Genomic DNA, 16,180 nt, shown 5'->3' on the forward strand with positions numbered 1-16,180 from the left:
GGATGTGAGAAAACTTCAGCTTTCCTCTCACGTTCCAGCATCCAACCAACCGCTGCCTGCTGATGAGGAAAGAGTTTTAAATTCATACATGGCACAATTAGAGAGGTCAATGATCTGAGGAGACGGCAGACTGCTGCAATGCTAACGAGTTCCTTCACATCAAGTTTCATCAGTATGCTTATCAGAACGTCATCTGAGAGATCCCATATACCAGATGCACAAGAGTCAGTAGACGGTAATACCCTAGAAGAATCAGACACATAATTATATCTTGGACTGGGCAAGCTCTTAAAGATTTCATGTAGTCTAAATAATCTTCTTTTTGGAGAATCTGGAGCATAACAGAGTAATTTGCAATCAAACACATGGCAGTCAGATAGATCCCAGATGGCCTTAATTCTTCCATTGGCCTTTTCCCAAACACGTTCCCCATTAAGAATTGAGACTCTCAGTCCCCAGTCACAGCTGCAAAGAACTGGAACTCATTAAAAACGCGAGAAAAGTATCTATTCACACCCATCCACAAAAGAAGTTTGCATTCATGATAGCAATATATGATACTTCACCCCCCAAGGATACTCCTACGGAGATACTTAATAAGACATATCCAATATAAAATATGTAGGTACAAAAAAGAGTCAAAATTTATGAAATGCCCAAACATAACAGGATGAGACGTAACTACAAATTTCAACGCAGATGTTGTCGTAAGTTGATATACTTAACTTCCGTTACCATGAACAAGAAACAGCATTGCTTATACAAAAAGTGAACCTATTTTGACATATCTCAACAGTAGATTTCCAAAGTAAATACATCACACATCAGAATTCTATATACCATGAAACAGAACATATCCAACTTAATCTACCTAAACTAAGCGACCATGCATTTAGAAATTCTCCTAGCTACAGAGGGATTTACTTAGTCAAAACGAATTACCTTATGTGCTTAAAAACCGCAGCAGCAGTAGCTTGGGATTTGGGAAACTGCCATCCGGACCACAATGCAATAGGCAGGTAAACATCCACTAACACCACAGCTCTTTCTTCTCCATTCTCACCCTTATCAACCTTCACAACTCTAGAATAGATCTTCAAACATTTATAAGCAACCAAAGCGTGAAGTTGCTGGACTACACTTATGCTTCCATTCACCAAACCTATACTCCTTCCCCTCTTCCTTCCCCCTCCAGTCTTCTCTTTACTCCCGGATGATACCCGTCTCTTCGATTTCAGAGACTTTCGTGTACTACCACTACTATTACTACTACTCCCTACCTCAACGCACTTACGTCGTTTCTGTGGAGTCTCCAATCCAATTGTTCCACAATCCTCAGCATCATCATGATCTCCTTGAGACGAAATTAGGGATTTGAGATTAGAGGTGGTGGGATTGATTAGTGATAAGATGATGCCATTGTCGGATTTGAATCCGGTGACGGAACCGTCATTGAAGATGGAACAAGATGAGCCCAATTGAAGAAGATCAGGCGAATCAACGGAAAGAACGATACAGAGGAAACCACAGAGTTTGTGATTATCGATTTCAACGGAAACCGCCATCGTCAGAATCCAAAATCGAATGCAGAAATCGTTAGGGCTTTATTGATTTCTTGGAAAAAATCTCATCTTTTTGTGAATTTTTGTGTGTGTGTTTTTTTTTTCTGGTTTCGGACCTCTCAGCCGAAACTCGAAATCAAAATAAGAAAAAAGAAAAGTGACTAAATTAGGGCTTATGATTTTTTTTTAATCTCTTATACCTTTCACGTGTGGCTCTTTAACCAGTAATATAGTTACACGTGTTTTTCTTTAATCCTACGTGTATATTACAACAAACACGTTCGTGAATAATTTGATTGCTTACGCAGGTTCAGTAAACACGAACACCAGTGGGGAGAAGTTGATCAATGTCTCTTAATTTACTTTTACTAAGAGAAGAAGCACGTAGAGAGTTTGGAATCCATCGAGTGGTTTGAGTTTTATCGATTTTAAACATTTTTGGACAGCTCCAGACAAATCCAAAAGATCCAGATATTGTGAGACCAACACAATATGATGATCGAAAACGTACACATCATATGAGATCAACTCTCTAAGCGTTACTTTAATATTATTATTGAGAAATGAGATCAAGCGAAGAACAATCAACGAGACATGAGTCTTTAAAATCCATCCTCACATAAATCACACAAAACAGCACTAGAACACATAATTAAAAACCTCAGGGCACATCTCAGTATCGAATCTACTGAGAGCATTTCTCCAAGTATGCATTCCAGCCTTGAACTCTATACTCATGAGCCGTCTCTGCTGGGTTGTCCGCCTTTATGATTCCCCGTCCCACGATTATAATATCACTTCCCCTCTCTGTAATCACCTGAAATAAGCAAAAGAGCAATCGGTATTTAGATACCGACTAGAATGCTAACTATGGATGTAAAAGTTGGGTGGGGGGGGAGAGAGAGACTCACAGAGTGTGGAGTGTTATACTGCTGACCAAGTGCATCACCACCTTTAACCATTTGAACACCAGGTGTTGCATGAATCATTGACGGATACACATATCCGCATTTCCAAGAAGCTGGATTCACCGAGATGAATCCCATCACGAAATCTGAATGAGCCTCTGCGATTTTCACAGCTGCTGCTGTGTAGTCTCCTGTAGCAAGGTTACCTGCAGAGCTCATTTCAGCAAGCAAAAGCAGACCTCTACCACGAGGCATACCCTACAATCATATAAGAATGCAAGCAAAATATTAGTAAAACAAAAGACTCGGTGATCATCAGGTTATAAAGAGAAATGAATTTATTTACCTTCAACTTCAGGCCCTCCACGATTCCTGGTCCCGATATTATATGAGCGTTTATGATATCAGCCCACTCCAATATTTTAAAGATGCCTCTGCGAACAAACCAGAAATATTGGCACACAGAAAACTCGAAAAGACTTGAATGAAGGCTAAGTGACATAATGTAGAAAATTTACCCTTCATACTGCATTGTGACAGTGTTACCAATGTCTGCAAACTTGCGATCCTCAAAGATGAGAAATTTGTGCTTGTCTGCAATCTAAAGTAACCATAAACAATGGATCAACAACATATTGCAAACCAGCTGAACAATAACAGACATAAGACTCATGCTTATTGTAGAGATTACAATCTTCACTTAAAGTAAATAAACAGATTGTCAAAGGTGTGTAAGCAAAGTAATTACCGCACGGAGTTTAGAGCCAAAGTCAGGGGTGAAATCAGGCAAAATATCAACATGAGTCTTCAAGAGACAAATCTCTGGACCAACCTTCATAAACACACAAACATTTGAAAGAAGATGTCACTAAAAACATAGTAATTCATATGTATAAGTCATCAAATTCAATCAGAAGAATCAAAATGCAAAATGATTCTAACCTTCTCCGCAATTTCAAGCAACTCAGCAGCAGTTCCAACATCAGCAGCTAAGCAGAGATTAGTCTCCTTCTTCAACATAATATCAAACAGCTTCTTCCCCGCCGGATTCTTGGAAAGCTCTGACCTTTCCTTAAACCCTAAAACCCTAGGCTTCGGCTTTTCTTTCTCCACACTTGGAACACTAACCCTACTGTTCTCTTCCAAAAACTTAAGCAAATTCAATTCATCCTCCTCTTTAATTTTACCCTTTTCTTTCAAAACCCTAACCATATCTGTCAACTTAATCATCGAATGAAGCTTAATCCCATTCTCAGCTAAATTCTCCCTACCACCTTGTTGCCTATCTATCAAAACCACAGCATCACTAACCTTTAAACCAACAGAACGAAGAGGCGCAGCAGTCTCGAGAACAGAGGCGCCACTGGTTACAAGATCTTCAATTATCAAACAAGTTTGATCCTTTTCGAAGATACCTTCAATGGCTTTGGATGTTCCGTAGTCTTTAATCTCCTTACGGCGCATAAGCATAGGGATACCATTGGAAACAGAGACGACGGTGGCGATAGGGAGAGCAGTGTAGGGGACACCACAGACTACGTCGAAGGTCGCGGAAGGAGGAAGTGAAGAGATGAGAGTTTGAGAGATCTGTGTTAAGAGGGAAGGGTATGAGACGATGAGACGGAGGTCGATGTAAACCGGAGAGAAGATTCCGGATTTGAGCTTGAAGTTTCCGAATTTCACGGCGCCGATTTCGTGAAGCTGGAGAATCAATGCTTCCATGGCTGACATGCTTCTTGTGCTGCTTTTTGGTATTGGATTCGATGGCTTTTGAGAGAGGAGAGGAGTTGAGACTTTAGAAACGACTGCACACACTGGACAGTGTTGGCTTTTATATACTTTAGGTTTTGTTTTATTTTTGGGTTTCTATGTTTTTTTCTCTCTTTTATAATAAACCGTTATCAAATCATGTTAATATCATGTAAATTTTCTCATATTCATTATTTTGATACATTTATGCTAATTTTATCATATTAAGATAAATTTGTCATATACTGAATCTTTTAAAATAAAATTGAAGATTATCAAATCCACAAGACATTTAGTGGGATTATTGATTTGAGATTTGAATAGAGTTTTAAAGATTTTAAATGTTATGTATAATCTGTTGTTATTATATCAAGATTTTGTTAAACTCTATTAAATTTTAGTATTATTAGTTTGTGATTTGTAAAAAGTCATTTAAAATCTTAACAAATTTGGTTTATTGGATTCAGACTTTTATAAAGTTATTAAAAATTTTATGTTATTCAATTAAAACAAAAAAATCTATGATTGTTAATGAGTTCAATTATTATGTTACTGGTTCATGATTTTAAACACTTTCTTTACAAAATAAAGTCGTGGAAAGTATCACAAAAATACAGTTTGAAAGACTTTACAAGATTTTAGAAAAACTAATCAACAAAACTCTCTAGCAATTTTAACAATATTTCACTTATTCACTTTTAATGATTCTGTTGAACTCTTCAAAAATCTATATAAATTAGAATCCAATGCCACTAAAATCATTTAGATGTTTATTTTTCACTATATAAAATTATACTTTTTGTAAGCTAAAACTCAAAACAAATTTTAGTAGATTAACTATAAAATATAGTTACTGTTTGTTTATTCATTTCAAAATTCATTAATTCAAGAAAACTTCGAGAGAAAAAAAACCCTTTTTAGTTTTTACTACAAAAAGGTACACTGAGACAACATGAAAAAAATCGAACTGAAACTGAAGTCGCCCTAAAAAGGGACATTATTCTTAACATAAGCATACAACAAGAAGACCTGTCCGGTCTTAAGAGGAAACCCACAAAGTACAAATGAAGATGGATCCTTTCCCATCATCATTACATATTACTAATGTTACAGATTGTGAGATTAAAGAAAGAGTGTAGTAATCTAATTTAAAAAAAAGCAACAAAGATCATTCATAATCTACATCAAACCAGAAATAGAGGTAAGCCTTAGAATACATGACACGAACACGCTGCAGAACCAAGTCTCCGCTTGTCGAAACAGCCTTTGCACCTCCCTCGATCCTTGTCTGCAAAACGGTTACGCTGTTTCCTTTGATCTTTTCAACAACGGTTTCATCCACTTCTACATGGCCCAAAATATCTTCATCTCCAGCAGTGCTCACGATTGGGTATGAGAGATGATCCAAAGGGTTTGTTTCACATTGCAGCACACATCCATCAATCGTTAACCTTCCACTCCTATGAAGCAAACAGCAGCCGAGCTCGGCTTTCACTGTTAAATTCGCAAGCTTGCAGGTCGATAGCAATTCCAGGGCACTGCACAAATAACCCAACAACAAAAAGCCGTATACCAAAGATTCTTCTTCGCGATAAAATGTAGCAAACATTGAAATGCCTTAAGCAGCAACTTTTTAAGAAGCTAAAACCTCCCAGAAAGATGTTAAAAAAACAACTGCAGAGAGGAAATGAACTTCAAGGGAATCAACAAACCTGTCTGAACCACGAGAACAGATGAGGGTAGTTTCATCAGGAATCTCGCCTCCACCAACCTGAACATAGAGAAGATAATATAAAACTGAAACTAATAATGAACATTGGTACTTGTGCATCAACATCATACCATCCATCTATCAAAATGAACTCTTTCAGCCTCAAGGCATAGAGTCTTCCACTTAATCGAAACTAAGGACACTAATAAGCCAGCCCATAATCCATACAGAGGTGTTCTGTTCTATGGTGCGCCTCGGTACAATCCTGATAAAATCACTATCATATCTAATTCTGCAACTCCATCGGTTCATCCTAATTCCTACACCAAGCTCTACTTTCAATAGCTTTCATTATTTACAGCTTACCCTCTTTTCATGTGTTGTCCAATTATGAGAAGAGGAACATTACCGAGAGGCAGGTGGCAAATGCATGCAAGACCTTTGAAGTCGAACTGAATTCTTTTTCGAGTTCTCACCATGGTCAAGGAATTTTAGTTATCAAATTCTAATTCTTTTAACATTCGTTAAAAGTGTCTCAATTACAAACAGCTCCTGCATAGTTTCCATTTGTGAACATTATAAGTAACTGTGTGCATGCATAGGTTTTCTTTCATTTCTATTTTGGTACCTAAATGTCGCATTGTTCTCTTCAATGCATCTTGATCTCAGATGCTGAGACCCATCGCATGGAATGGATCTTCATCCTCTCATAAGAATAGATATGTAACTATATGTTCACATGTTTTTTGGATATTAAACATCTACTACACAGATGTTGGTATAATTTAACGGTATAGATGAACTCAGATAAACTCCTAATTTTTGTGAAGAAACATGTGAAAGTAGACCAATTCACATTGGCATTTCTAGAGAAAGTTATGGAAAAACGAAAGAGATATAACATGGAAATGCAAAAATCTCCATGAATATCAAGAAATTACACTAGACATATATAAGCCTTCAAAAACATACCAGGCAAAGAGGCTTTTTAATCTGAATATTAGAAACGTGATGATTCCCACCGGCTCCAATTAAAATGGTATCGCCGGGTCTAAAGGTGACAATTTGGTCAGGTTTTAGGACCCTTCTACGAATAATAAAGAACTGTTACAGAGCATATAAGGTATATATCACAAACCTCGCCGCAGAGACAGCTGACTCAATGTTGCGGAAAACTCCAGGCTGGGTTAAATCCTTAACAAAACGGTCAACACGGAGCCACAAGCGGGGATGACACGCCAGATATCGCCATCTGTGGCAAACTAGTGCTGTGTTATACCTATCTGCACACTCAAAAGAGATACACAAACTGCACTGAGATAGACTGTAATACGCAACAAATTCCCAAGTCACATCATGCAAACATAAAAAAATGAAATCTTCGAAGCCTCACACAACACAATACAGAGCAATTCAATACAAAGACAAAAGCTTTCTTGCTAATAGTGTTACATTACTACAGAAATGTTGTATCACACCAAGTCAAAGAGGAACAGAGCATTTGTTATAGAAATTGAGTGAGACTATACCACGGATTGGATTCAATTATGATCTGATTAGGATCTCCAAAGTCTAAAAGTTGTTAATTTGGCCATAACTGGTGAAATTGTAAATGAGATCAAATGGGGAGAAACATCACAAACAACATCAACAATGAAACGATTCAGAGCACAATTGAACAGAGAAGTAGAAAAGAATCAGAAACCCCAATTAATAGATGGGATAAGTAGAAACCAAATTTACCTGGAATTGGAGCTAGGAAGCTGAGGATATGCATTAGGCAACCGTCGTCAAGATTGTTAAGAGACGTGAGGGAATCATCGGATTTCATTCGTCTCTTCATCCTCGGTTGAGTTATTCTCTTGGGAGGCCTCTCCTTGTTGAGCTTTGTTGAGATCTCATGAATCTCCATGGCCGCTTTAGGAAGCACGACCCCTTTGTCTCGTCGCCGTCGTTCGTTAATAACAGCCGACTCAATTATCAAACTGACGTCATCTCGACATTGTTTATATGTCCGGTCCAATTAAAAACATAACTATTTTAGAATTATGACTTCGGTTAAGATTGTTTTGCTTTTTTTTTTGTTCATTAATGTTTTTGTAATTAAAATTATAATAAAAATATTGCTTTCTCAAAGTTTTTATTTATGATTTTTAGAGTTTTCTTAAAATAAAATTGAGAAAAAATAGAGGAATCGTAACCGTTGGTTGTTTAGTGCAATGGACTGTCCAGATGTAGTTTGATGAAGCCAATAAAGAAATAGAAAAGGTCCAAAGCACACACTCTCTTGTGAGTTCTGTGACAAGACAAATTCATACAAACCTTTTCTCTCTACCCAGTCTCTTCTTCTAACTGCAAAACTCTCGAATCGACAGCGGAAAAATGGCGGAAGAAGGGTGCTGTGAAAATGGTGAGTCGAGGGTTAACGAAAGAACCCGCTGCATTTGGGAGACTGTGGACGACGGAGGAGTCGAAAGCAAGAGGTTTTACTTGGCTCGCACGACAGCTTTTGAGATGCTTCGCGACAGAGGCTACGAAGTTAATGAAGCTGAGATGTCACTCTCGCTTTCTGAGTTTCGCTCTGTTTTTGGTGAGAAGCCAGACCTTGAACACCTCCGTATCTGTGTGCCTCTTCGCTCAGATCCAAGGAAAAAGGTTTCAGCTTTTTTATTTTTCACCTCTTTTTTTCGATTTGGGTGTTAGTTTTGGGTTTGAAATAGATAAAAATCTGAAAAAGTCATCAGCTTTTTTCGATTTTGGGTTTGCATTTTTGGTTTTGACACCTTCAAAGAGGAGGAAATGTGCAAAAGGCTTAAACTTTTCTCGATTTTGGGTCTACAGTTTGAGTTTGCTTCGACTTTTTTTGATTTAGGGTTTAACTTTGGTTTGGATTTGACTTCAAAGAGATGAAATTTTGCAAAAGGTTTCAACTTTTTGGGTCTATGACACTTTTAAACGCCTAAGGATCATACTAGTGAGAAGTTATAGTGGTTAATCAGAGAGTTTTTGACTTGTTATTTGTGCTCGGAAGTAAGGTTTGGGAAATGACGTCTTTACATTGATGTATGGTTTGCGTTTTGTCTTGTTCTCTTGAGTCTAGAGCTTTTGGTTAATAATGTTTCGGAAAAACTGAAGGACTAATGGCACACCCGTTTACCCCTTGGGGACCAAGTAAATTTGTTATAGCAGCAAGGTTCCTCACAGGGTGCTCGTGTATGTATCCAATGGGAGGTTGCTATAACTTTATAATAAGAAATGATTGCAGCATTTTAGGGTTTAGGTGTCATTAAAACGTTATGTTTGGATAGTTAGTTGAGATGAGAATGTAACTAGACTGTTTCTCATGCTTTATCTGTTTTTCATTGAGGTTATTGAATTGGTTTTATGCAGATCCTTGTTGTGTTCATGGAATCTGAACCAATCACAGTGAAAACAATTCGTGTCATTCATAGTCAGATTTCCAACAATGTAGGCGTGCGTGCTATGATTCTGATTTTACAGAGCAAAATGAACCACTTTGCCCAGAAGGAACTGACAACCTTCCCTTTTCCAGTTGAAACTTTCCCGGTAAGTAGTTAGTTATCAGTTATCCACTTTCCTACATGATGAAACATTATACCCGGATCTTCTTGAATGGTATTCTATCGAAGGTCATGAACTTGAGACCTGAATTGGAAATACATAATTCTCTGCACAGTTATATGTTAACTCTTATTTAATGTACTTACAGATAGGAGATTTGTTGGTCAACATCACAAAGCATATTCAGCAGCCAAAGATTGAGGTTTTGACCAAAAAGGAGAAAGAACAATTGCTGAAGAAGCACTCACTTGAGGACAAACATGTCTGTTTCAATTCTGGACAAAGCTTCTTCATCTATTGTGTATCTTACCCTATTTTAATGGATGTTTTTTTCTCCATTTCAGCTTCCTTATTTGCAGGAGAGTGACAGCTTCGTCAGGTACTATGGGTTGAAGAAAAAGCAGGTGGTGAAGATTACATACAGTAAAGAACCTGTTGGGTCCTTTGTCACATACCGATGCATCATCTGAAGAAGGCTAATTCATTGCATTGCAACTACCTGAAGTTTAATTGGGACACTCCTCTAGTAGTTCATTTGTCCTTGTGCTTAATGTTTGCTTACGATTGTAATAAGAGATTGACTTTGGTTTTGAATGTGGAAAAACTTAGCAAACTACAGGAGTTTTCCAAAATGTAGTTGTCATGGAGGTACGTGTAAAAAGAACATCTAATTACATGAATTAAGAGCTTCACAAGAAAGGAGCAATGATGAGAATGTTTCACGAAACGCAGAGAGATGTTATCTAGTCTGCTGAAATTCCAAAGCTTTTCTCTAACCGGCAACCTAAACTGATTGAAACAAAAGCAACACCTGAGTATTAGTTACCAATACATCCGCAAGCTCTATGAACTGCAAGCTCTATCACTTTAGTGTATGGACGCAATTTATAGAGAATAGTAAGGAATTAATAACCTTCTAAATTTCACAACTTTCTTTTGTTTCCTTGGGATTCTTCAACATCCCTCTCACCAACAGTACAACTGGATCCAGAGTTGGGTGCATTCCCTAATGCAAGTGAATCTGTAGGTCCTTCTTCCTCTTGAGCTTTCTGCTTATCTAAGCGACTCTCTCTTATGCTGCATTTAGGAAAAATCCCTTTTTCTTCACTTCCCATCTTTGAAGAAGCTGGAGATTCTGGTCCTTCCATATGTTTTGCCGCCGGCATATCAAAAGGCCTATGAAAGAGCAAATGAGCCACAGTTCTGTCTGTGGGATTGGTCACCGCCTCTGTGCCTGGCATCCCAGTATATCTGTGATATCGAATACAAGAGTTAGCCATGTAAACCACAATTTGATATTGATACTGAACGGGTAGCATTTATCAAAGATTAACCCACATGTACAAAAGTGTATGCATGTAGTTTACATTATCTTAAAGCGAAGTATACCATAACGATTAATATGCACAGACTTTCTTACCTATATCTGGATTTTTCTCTGGGAATAACTTCCTGGTCATCCTGGCTAGTCTTGTTACTGTGGGCTGTATCATTAGTGTAGTGTCTCTGAGCTGCGCTACCAGCCAACCGGAATAAGCTATCCCGTATACAAGTCCTTGTTCCCATATCCAACTGCAGGACAGGAAAGAGTATTTTAGTCACTCCCAACATAAAGGTCACCTACATAGTACCGTAGGATTATGTGCGTCCTCATGTAAGCCAATCGACCGTTTAAGTACCTTTGCGACAACATCCTGGAGCCGATAAAGAACCGAGAATTCTGCTGAATTATCAACAGCAGCAGTAAAGTTGCCAGAATCATCTTGTTCCAAAGATGAATTAGGATCAAAGGAAGGCATTGTAGTTATCCCTTGGAGATTAGTTTTGTCGACAAACTGGAGTGGAATATCTTGGAGAGAGTTCTGTGTAATGGATTGATCTACTACAGGCACCTGTTGAGAAAATTGCTGCTGTTGTCTCTGAATTGCAAGCATTGCCTGCATTTGCTGTCTGCGTCTTAGTTTTTCTAGTTTTTCCTGTGGTGTCATTGTTGAAGGCCGTACAGAGACATCTGGTGCCAAGTTTACGGAGGTAGCAGTAGCAGGATCGTAGGAAGGATGCATCAACTGATTCTTAAGATCAGGATGCTGAACGGCGGAAAGAACAGGCACACTAGAATATGGATTGGTAAGATTACCAAAAGCAGTAGTCATGTACTGGTTTGGCATATGTGAATAATGTGATGTCCCAGAACCTTGAGACTCCCTCTGCAGATTAACAGCCATCAAAGAGGATCGTGGCGGTGCCAACTGATTTACAAATTTTCTACGTGAATTCCTGGATGGAGTCCTCTGACTGTACAGATCTTGAAATGCCCCTTCCTCAGAACTCCCAGACATATTCGTAAACTTCATCATTTTATTTTGTTGATATGGCTGGTCAGAAAAAAGGAAATGAAACGAAGAAGTCTCAGTAAAGCTGTACAAATTAGAATGACAGAAGTGAACTATGCACATACTTTCATTCACTTTATCATAAACATATGAGCAATATGCAGCAGTCTGCTAAGCATAGTACCTGGTCTTGAACTGAGTGTTGACCCTTGTTCTCACGATATTGCTCAGCTTTTAGGGCTGCATGTACACTCGGCACACTTTGGGATGACAGACCATTGACTGGAAATGGCTGGTTTTCTTGTTTCTCATGCTCAGTTCTTATATCCAGTCCTAGATCTTGAGAGTCCAAAATTGAGGATAACGATTTTGGACTATTAGATACATCTTTAGACGAAGACCACAACTCATCAGCATCGCCAAATATAGGGACATCATTGCTGCAAAATCATCACTTGTGAGGATATTGTGTTAGATGGAGGTCGATGTGCATAAGTAATCTTCTTTGATGTTTAGCAATGTGTATCTCAGATGGCGGAGCTACAAGTTAGTGCCCGTTCTACAAATGAAGCAACTTGACATATTTTTCAAATATACTATTGTTTTTCAAATAAGTTGTCCACATGAAATCAGGGAGCTAGTAATTTTGTCATTAATTTCACCTAATTCCTTCATACATGATATCTTGTTAAGATTGTGTAACGAATCAATTCAGCATATAACACATTATACATGAAATAAAAGGAGTACGTCATTGAAAATTCACTGCGTAGCTCAGTCAGGATGAGAAATAGTTTTACCTGAACATTCGATCAAGATCGTCAAAACTACCAATGTTGGCCCAACCGTACTCATCAAAATCACCTTGCTCTTTACTCTCATCAGTGCTATGAAAAATATCGGGGCCTTTCGCATGTTCAGACGTTTTCTCTGGTAAAAACAGGGTGAGCACACAACTTTAAAATGAATTGATTGGAAAGAACGTACCCAAGCAAAAACATCACTGTTTTTCAAGAAACACACCACCTCTTGATGAATCATAACTAGCTGGCTCAGCTAAGCATTTTGAAAGTTCAGTCGCACTCGAATCTGGATCATCTTTTCTGGCATTAGATAGCGACGAGTCAACTGGCCATGAGGTCATACAGAAACCTGGCTGAGGAATCCCGTCATCGACATTATGGCTCGAACTGCTCCCCAGTTTATCATCATCATGGAGGTCAACTGTAGTCCCAGTTATCTTTTGGTCAGCCGGCTTAGATTCTTCACTCTGATCCTTCTTGTTAAGTTGTTCACCTTTTACTTTAAAGGGTACAATATGGTCGCCTGTCTCACCGTTATCACCCCATATCATATTAGTAAGCTGAAAAATAGTGTAAGAGCAGAAACAATAGGGATCAGGGACAAGCAAGTATCGGCCATCTACATGAGACCAAATCAGCTTAAAAAGCATTGACACATAGGCAAATCTAATCCCACAAGATAAAACTGACTGATCATCGAAAAGTGAAATTTGACTATAAAACTAGATAACAGAGACTATGTCAAGGAAAAAAAAAACACAGGAAGTAACACAAAATGCTAGCAAAGCCCTCTTCCAAATGATAAGCTCTTTCTCATACCCTTGAGCTCCGAAGACTCCTTCCCTAACTACCAAAATTCAAGTTCTATATCTTTTAAATGCAGTCAAAACAGTTGACTAAAACCCTTGTTCTTCTCTCTGTGAATAGTGAAATTTAAAGCTACAGAAGCATGGTGGTAATTCAGAGGAGAAGCAAACAACAAGAAAACTCATAAATTACAGGACGAGTGATTCAAAACCGATCCTTAAATCATACTAAATTCAACACAAGAGTCGATGTAAGGCAAAAGATGAGAACTTACCTCTTCTTCTTCCCAATCAAACATTTCTCGTATAAAAAAATCGAATCACAGACCCAATATGAAGCTCCCTGATTGCTCCACACATCGCCGACTCCACCAAGGAAAAAACCAAAACATTCAGAAAAAAAAAAAACAAAAAGACAAGATTAACAAGTCGGATAACGTAAATCCTTACAATAAAAAAAAAAAGTTATAAAAAATGATTAAAAATAAACTGAAAAGTAAGAAGCTTTCTCAAAAACCTTGATTCAGAATCCTTCTTCATGGGTGGATATGGGAAGAGAAAGAAGGAGTTACACAAAACACAGTGGACAAATTAGAAAAAAATAGTTTTTTTTTTTTTTTTGTGAGGACGGAGGAGTGAGGAAAAGTGTCACGTGCCAAACGAGTGGCTGAGAGAGAACAAGATGCCACGTCAGACGAGGGAGGCGTATCTAAAGATGTGGCTGAGATCAACTTACCCATTAACTACGACTCTGATTCCATTTTCCATGACAGCACATTTTGACTTTCCCTGGCTGTGGTCTTTTCTTTTTTTTTTTTAGTTAGTAGTGTTTTTTAAATGTTTTTATCAGATTTGTGTTCGAGAAAAGAAGAGACACAAAATTTATAATTATTATCTGTTTTATTTTCTTCTTTGGGTATATATATGTTTAACAAATACAAGAAGCAGGGTTCAACTTTTAGATTTGGTGGGGTAGAAATTTATACACACCACCAAATTTTAAAGTAATTTAGCTGTTTTAGATTATATCCATCTTTAAGACTTTTTAAAAGTATATGCTTGGATCAGTTTGTTCAAAAGAAAATAAAATTTAAAAGTATTCTAAAGTTAGTCATGTGTTAACACTTTCATGTATATATCACGAAACAATGGATATCAAATGGTTGCAATAGATTATAATAATCTTGTTACAAAATACACTGGTAACACAAAATCTCTCATAATAGTACTATAACATAACTTTGGATAAATAGCGATGATGCATCCATGGGTTGTCAAACTATGACTTCTTCTGTTTCATATGATCACATTAAATTTGAGCATTTTTTATATTTTATGTCTCCGGGAGGTTATTCTTTCCAATTATTTTTTAATAAAGGCATCATCTCATGGCTAGAAATAGTAAATAAATGCTTTAAATCCTCTTTATAATATTACGAAAGTATACAAATTTTTTTTATAGATTATATAATATTTATAAGTTAGTTATAAAATATATTATAGGTTAAATATAGGTTGGTTACAAAAAAAACTTTATAGATTAATTGGTCAATATATAAATACACTTAAGAATATCCCAAAAAATCATTTGATATCATCAAAATTACCATATTAATTTTCTTTATTAAATTATTCATTAAATAAAATTATTGGAAGAACTAATTGAAATTGTATTAAGTAATGTTTCAATGAATAAAATCTGAAACGTTACATCAGTATTGAAAACAAGAACTATACAAACAGAAAAGAAAAACAGAGTCTGCAAAATTACGACCACTGAACCAGTAATTAGATAAACTCTGATTATGTAATATTAAACCAAATAAACACGAAAACTTTAGTGATGGGGCTGGGGTCTGAAAGTACTTAGCCACTTTGTGAGGCGGTCCATAGCTGGCAAATCCATCTTCTTGGGAAAACTGGTCAAAGTAACGGCTTTGGGGAATTGTCCGACCACAACTCGAAGCTTAAGCCCAGCCGCGCAGTGACCCGTCTCTGAGCTAATGAAATAGTGAACTTCTGGTTTGGTGAGCGTAACGAGATCATGGCCCGTCTTGTGCACGGCTACGCGAGAAGTCGGGTCGCAGGATATGAATTCAAGGTCACCGCTAATCTCTAAGACGTTGTTTACTTCGTTGTCGTATTCGAAAAGTAGACTATCTCCTATATAAACAGTTTATCCTCACTCCAATTGTTATAGTAATCACTCTCTTCAGGAACGCTCCATGCTTTAGAGTCACCGACCTTGTAAGTTTCCCCGGAAGGAAGGATCTTGCTCGGTGGTGGTGGAGGAATAGGACGTGACGGGTCATGACTCATGAACAACAAGAACGTCGAGCCTCTGTCCAAGTGTGCATTGAGCTTGATTTGAGCTGATGAAGTAGGGATCGTATTTGAAGACCAAAGAGTCTCCTACGTAAAACAAAAGATGGAGAAACTCAGAAATCTGTGATAGCCATGGACGGCGGGCTATTCGAGAACTACACTCAGTTCAGCGAGTCGATGAAGAGTTCATTGAAAGAGTTGCTTGGAGATGAAGTTTCATAGAGTGTTGAAGTGATTCTATCGAATGATGGTTCAAGTGTTGGCAATCGTAATAGAAACCTTCTTTGGCAATCCATCCAGCCGGAGTCCCCAACGGTGTAGACAGTAGCCGTTTATGGTGTGTGCATAGTGCAAGTCATTTAACTTAAACCGACTCTATAATGATCTTTCTAAACAGAGTA

At 37.7% G+C, this 16,180-nt stretch overlaps 5 protein-coding genes across 11 annotated transcripts in view; 1 reads left to right on the forward strand and 4 right to left on the reverse strand.

Annotated features, from left to right (window-relative positions):
• The window catches only part of LOC104712045 (F-box protein At3g54460-like), a 7,869-nt gene extending 6,160 nt beyond the window's left edge, over positions 1-1,709 (reverse strand). The window contains exons 1-2 of one of the 2 annotated variants that reach the window (XM_010428843.1): positions 943-1,709; positions 316-465 (exon numbers count right to left, since the gene is read on the reverse strand). In XM_010428843.1, coding sequence (XP_010427145.1) covers positions 316-465; positions 943-1,565 — 773 coding nt within the window. In that variant the 5' untranslated portion in view covers positions 1,566-1,709. Of the gene's footprint in view, positions 1-4; positions 466-942 lie in introns of both variants that reach the window. The other variant, XM_010428842.1, reaches the window with a different exon arrangement.
• Positions 2,082-4,289, reverse strand: LOC104712048 (uridine 5'-monophosphate synthase-like). The gene is made up of 6 exons (XM_010428847.2): positions 3,413-4,289; positions 3,219-3,302; positions 2,989-3,071; positions 2,817-2,904; positions 2,474-2,728; positions 2,082-2,379 (listed from the first exon to the last, which is right to left on the reverse strand). Exons 1-6 carry the CDS (start codon positions 4,199-4,201, stop codon positions 2,248-2,250), a joined length of 1,431 nt encoding a protein of 476 aa, XP_010427149.1. The 5' UTR covers positions 4,202-4,289; the 3' UTR covers positions 2,082-2,247.
• On the reverse strand, positions 5,173-7,933 carry LOC104712049 (F-box protein SKIP5). Of its 3 annotated transcripts, XM_010428848.2 has the most exons (5): positions 7,674-7,928; positions 7,069-7,213; positions 6,903-6,981; positions 5,932-5,990; positions 5,173-5,757 (listed from the first exon to the last, which is right to left on the reverse strand). In XM_010428848.2, the coding sequence occupies exons 1-5, from the start codon at positions 7,840-7,842 to the stop codon at positions 5,388-5,390; spliced, it is 822 nt and encodes a 273-aa protein (XP_010427150.1). In that variant the 5' UTR covers positions 7,843-7,928; the 3' UTR covers positions 5,173-5,387. The 3 variants fall into 3 exon arrangements, with proteins under 3 accessions (XP_010427150.1, XP_019084875.1, XP_019084874.1); XM_019229330.1 differs by lacking the exon at positions 6,903-6,981 and having other exon boundaries at positions 7,674-7,932; XM_019229329.1 differs by lacking the exons at positions 5,173-5,757; positions 5,932-5,990 and adding an exon at positions 6,068-6,482 and having other exon boundaries at positions 7,674-7,933.
• On the forward strand, positions 8,232-10,128 carry LOC104712051 (DNA-directed RNA polymerase V subunit 5C-like). Its single transcript, XM_010428853.2, has 4 exons — positions 8,232-8,585; positions 9,321-9,497; positions 9,661-9,774; positions 9,857-10,128. Exons 1-4 carry the CDS (start codon positions 8,313-8,315, stop codon positions 9,980-9,982), a joined length of 690 nt encoding a protein of 229 aa, XP_010427155.1. The 5' UTR covers positions 8,232-8,312; the 3' UTR covers positions 9,983-10,128.
• On the reverse strand, positions 10,095-13,956 carry LOC104712050 (protein LNK2-like). Of its 4 annotated transcripts, none has more exons than XM_010428852.2 (8): positions 13,730-13,956; positions 12,869-13,171; positions 12,646-12,775; positions 12,030-12,285; positions 11,192-11,887; positions 10,933-11,084; positions 10,426-10,763; positions 10,095-10,301 (listed from the first exon to the last, which is right to left on the reverse strand). In XM_010428852.2, exons 2-7 carry the CDS (start codon positions 12,987-12,989, stop codon positions 10,436-10,438), a joined length of 1,683 nt encoding a protein of 560 aa, XP_010427154.1. In that variant the 5' UTR covers positions 12,990-13,171; positions 13,730-13,956; the 3' UTR covers positions 10,095-10,301; positions 10,426-10,435. The 4 variants fall into 4 exon arrangements, with proteins under 4 accessions (XP_010427154.1, XP_010427152.1, XP_010427151.1 ...); XM_010428850.2 differs by having other exon boundaries at positions 12,872-13,208; XM_010428849.2 differs by having other exon boundaries at positions 12,869-13,208.

The sequence above is a fragment of the Camelina sativa genome, chromosome 9, assembly GCF_000633955.1.
Source record: "Camelina sativa cultivar DH55 chromosome 9, Cs, whole genome shotgun sequence".
Lineage (NCBI taxonomy): Eukaryota > Viridiplantae > Streptophyta > Magnoliopsida > Brassicales > Brassicaceae > Camelina > Camelina sativa.

Coding starts and splice junctions, on each gene's coding strand:
- LOC104712048 (XM_010428847.2), bottom strand. CDS start 4,201: ATGTCAGCCATGGAAGCATTGATTCTCCAGCTTCACGAAATCGGCGCC. Junction 3,303..3,412: donor TGCTTGAAATTGCGGAGAAG/GTTAGAATCATT, acceptor GTGTTTATGAAG/GTTGGTCCAGAGATTTGTCT. Junction 3,072..3,218: donor TTGGCTCTAAACTCCGTGCG/GTAATTACTTTG, acceptor TGGTTACTTTAG/ATTGCAGACAAGCACAAATT.
- LOC104712049 (XM_010428848.2), bottom strand. CDS start 7,842: ATGGAGATTCATGAGATCTCAACAAAGCTCAACAAGGAGAGGCCTCCC. Junction 7,214..7,673: donor CTTCCTAGCTCCAATTCCAG/GTAAATTTGGTT, acceptor TTGAGTGTGCAG/ATAGGTATAACACAGCACTA. Junction 5,758..5,931: donor TGTTCTCGTGGTTCAGACAG/GTTTGTTGATTC, acceptor TTATTTGTGCAG/TGCCCTGGAATTGCTATCGA.
- LOC104712051 (XM_010428853.2), top strand. CDS start 8,313: ATGGCGGAAGAAGGGTGCTGTGAAAATGGTGAGTCGAGGGTTAACGAA. Junction 9,498..9,660: donor TTCCAGTTGAAACTTTCCCG/GTAAGTAGTTAG, acceptor ATGTACTTACAG/ATAGGAGATTTGTTGGTCAA. Junction 9,775..9,856: donor ACTCACTTGAGGACAAACAT/GTCTGTTTCAAT, acceptor TCTCCATTTCAG/CTTCCTTATTTGCAGGAGAG.
- LOC104712050 (XM_010428849.2), bottom strand. CDS start 13,753: ATGTTTGATTGGGAAGAAGAAGAG. Junction 12,286..12,645: donor GATCTTGATCGAATGTTCAG/GTAAAACTATTT, acceptor ATGATTTTGCAG/CAATGATGTCCCTATATTTG. Junction 10,764..10,932: donor AGAGAAAAATCCAGATATAG/GTAAGAAAGTCT, acceptor TCGATATCACAG/ATATACTGGGATGCCAGGCA.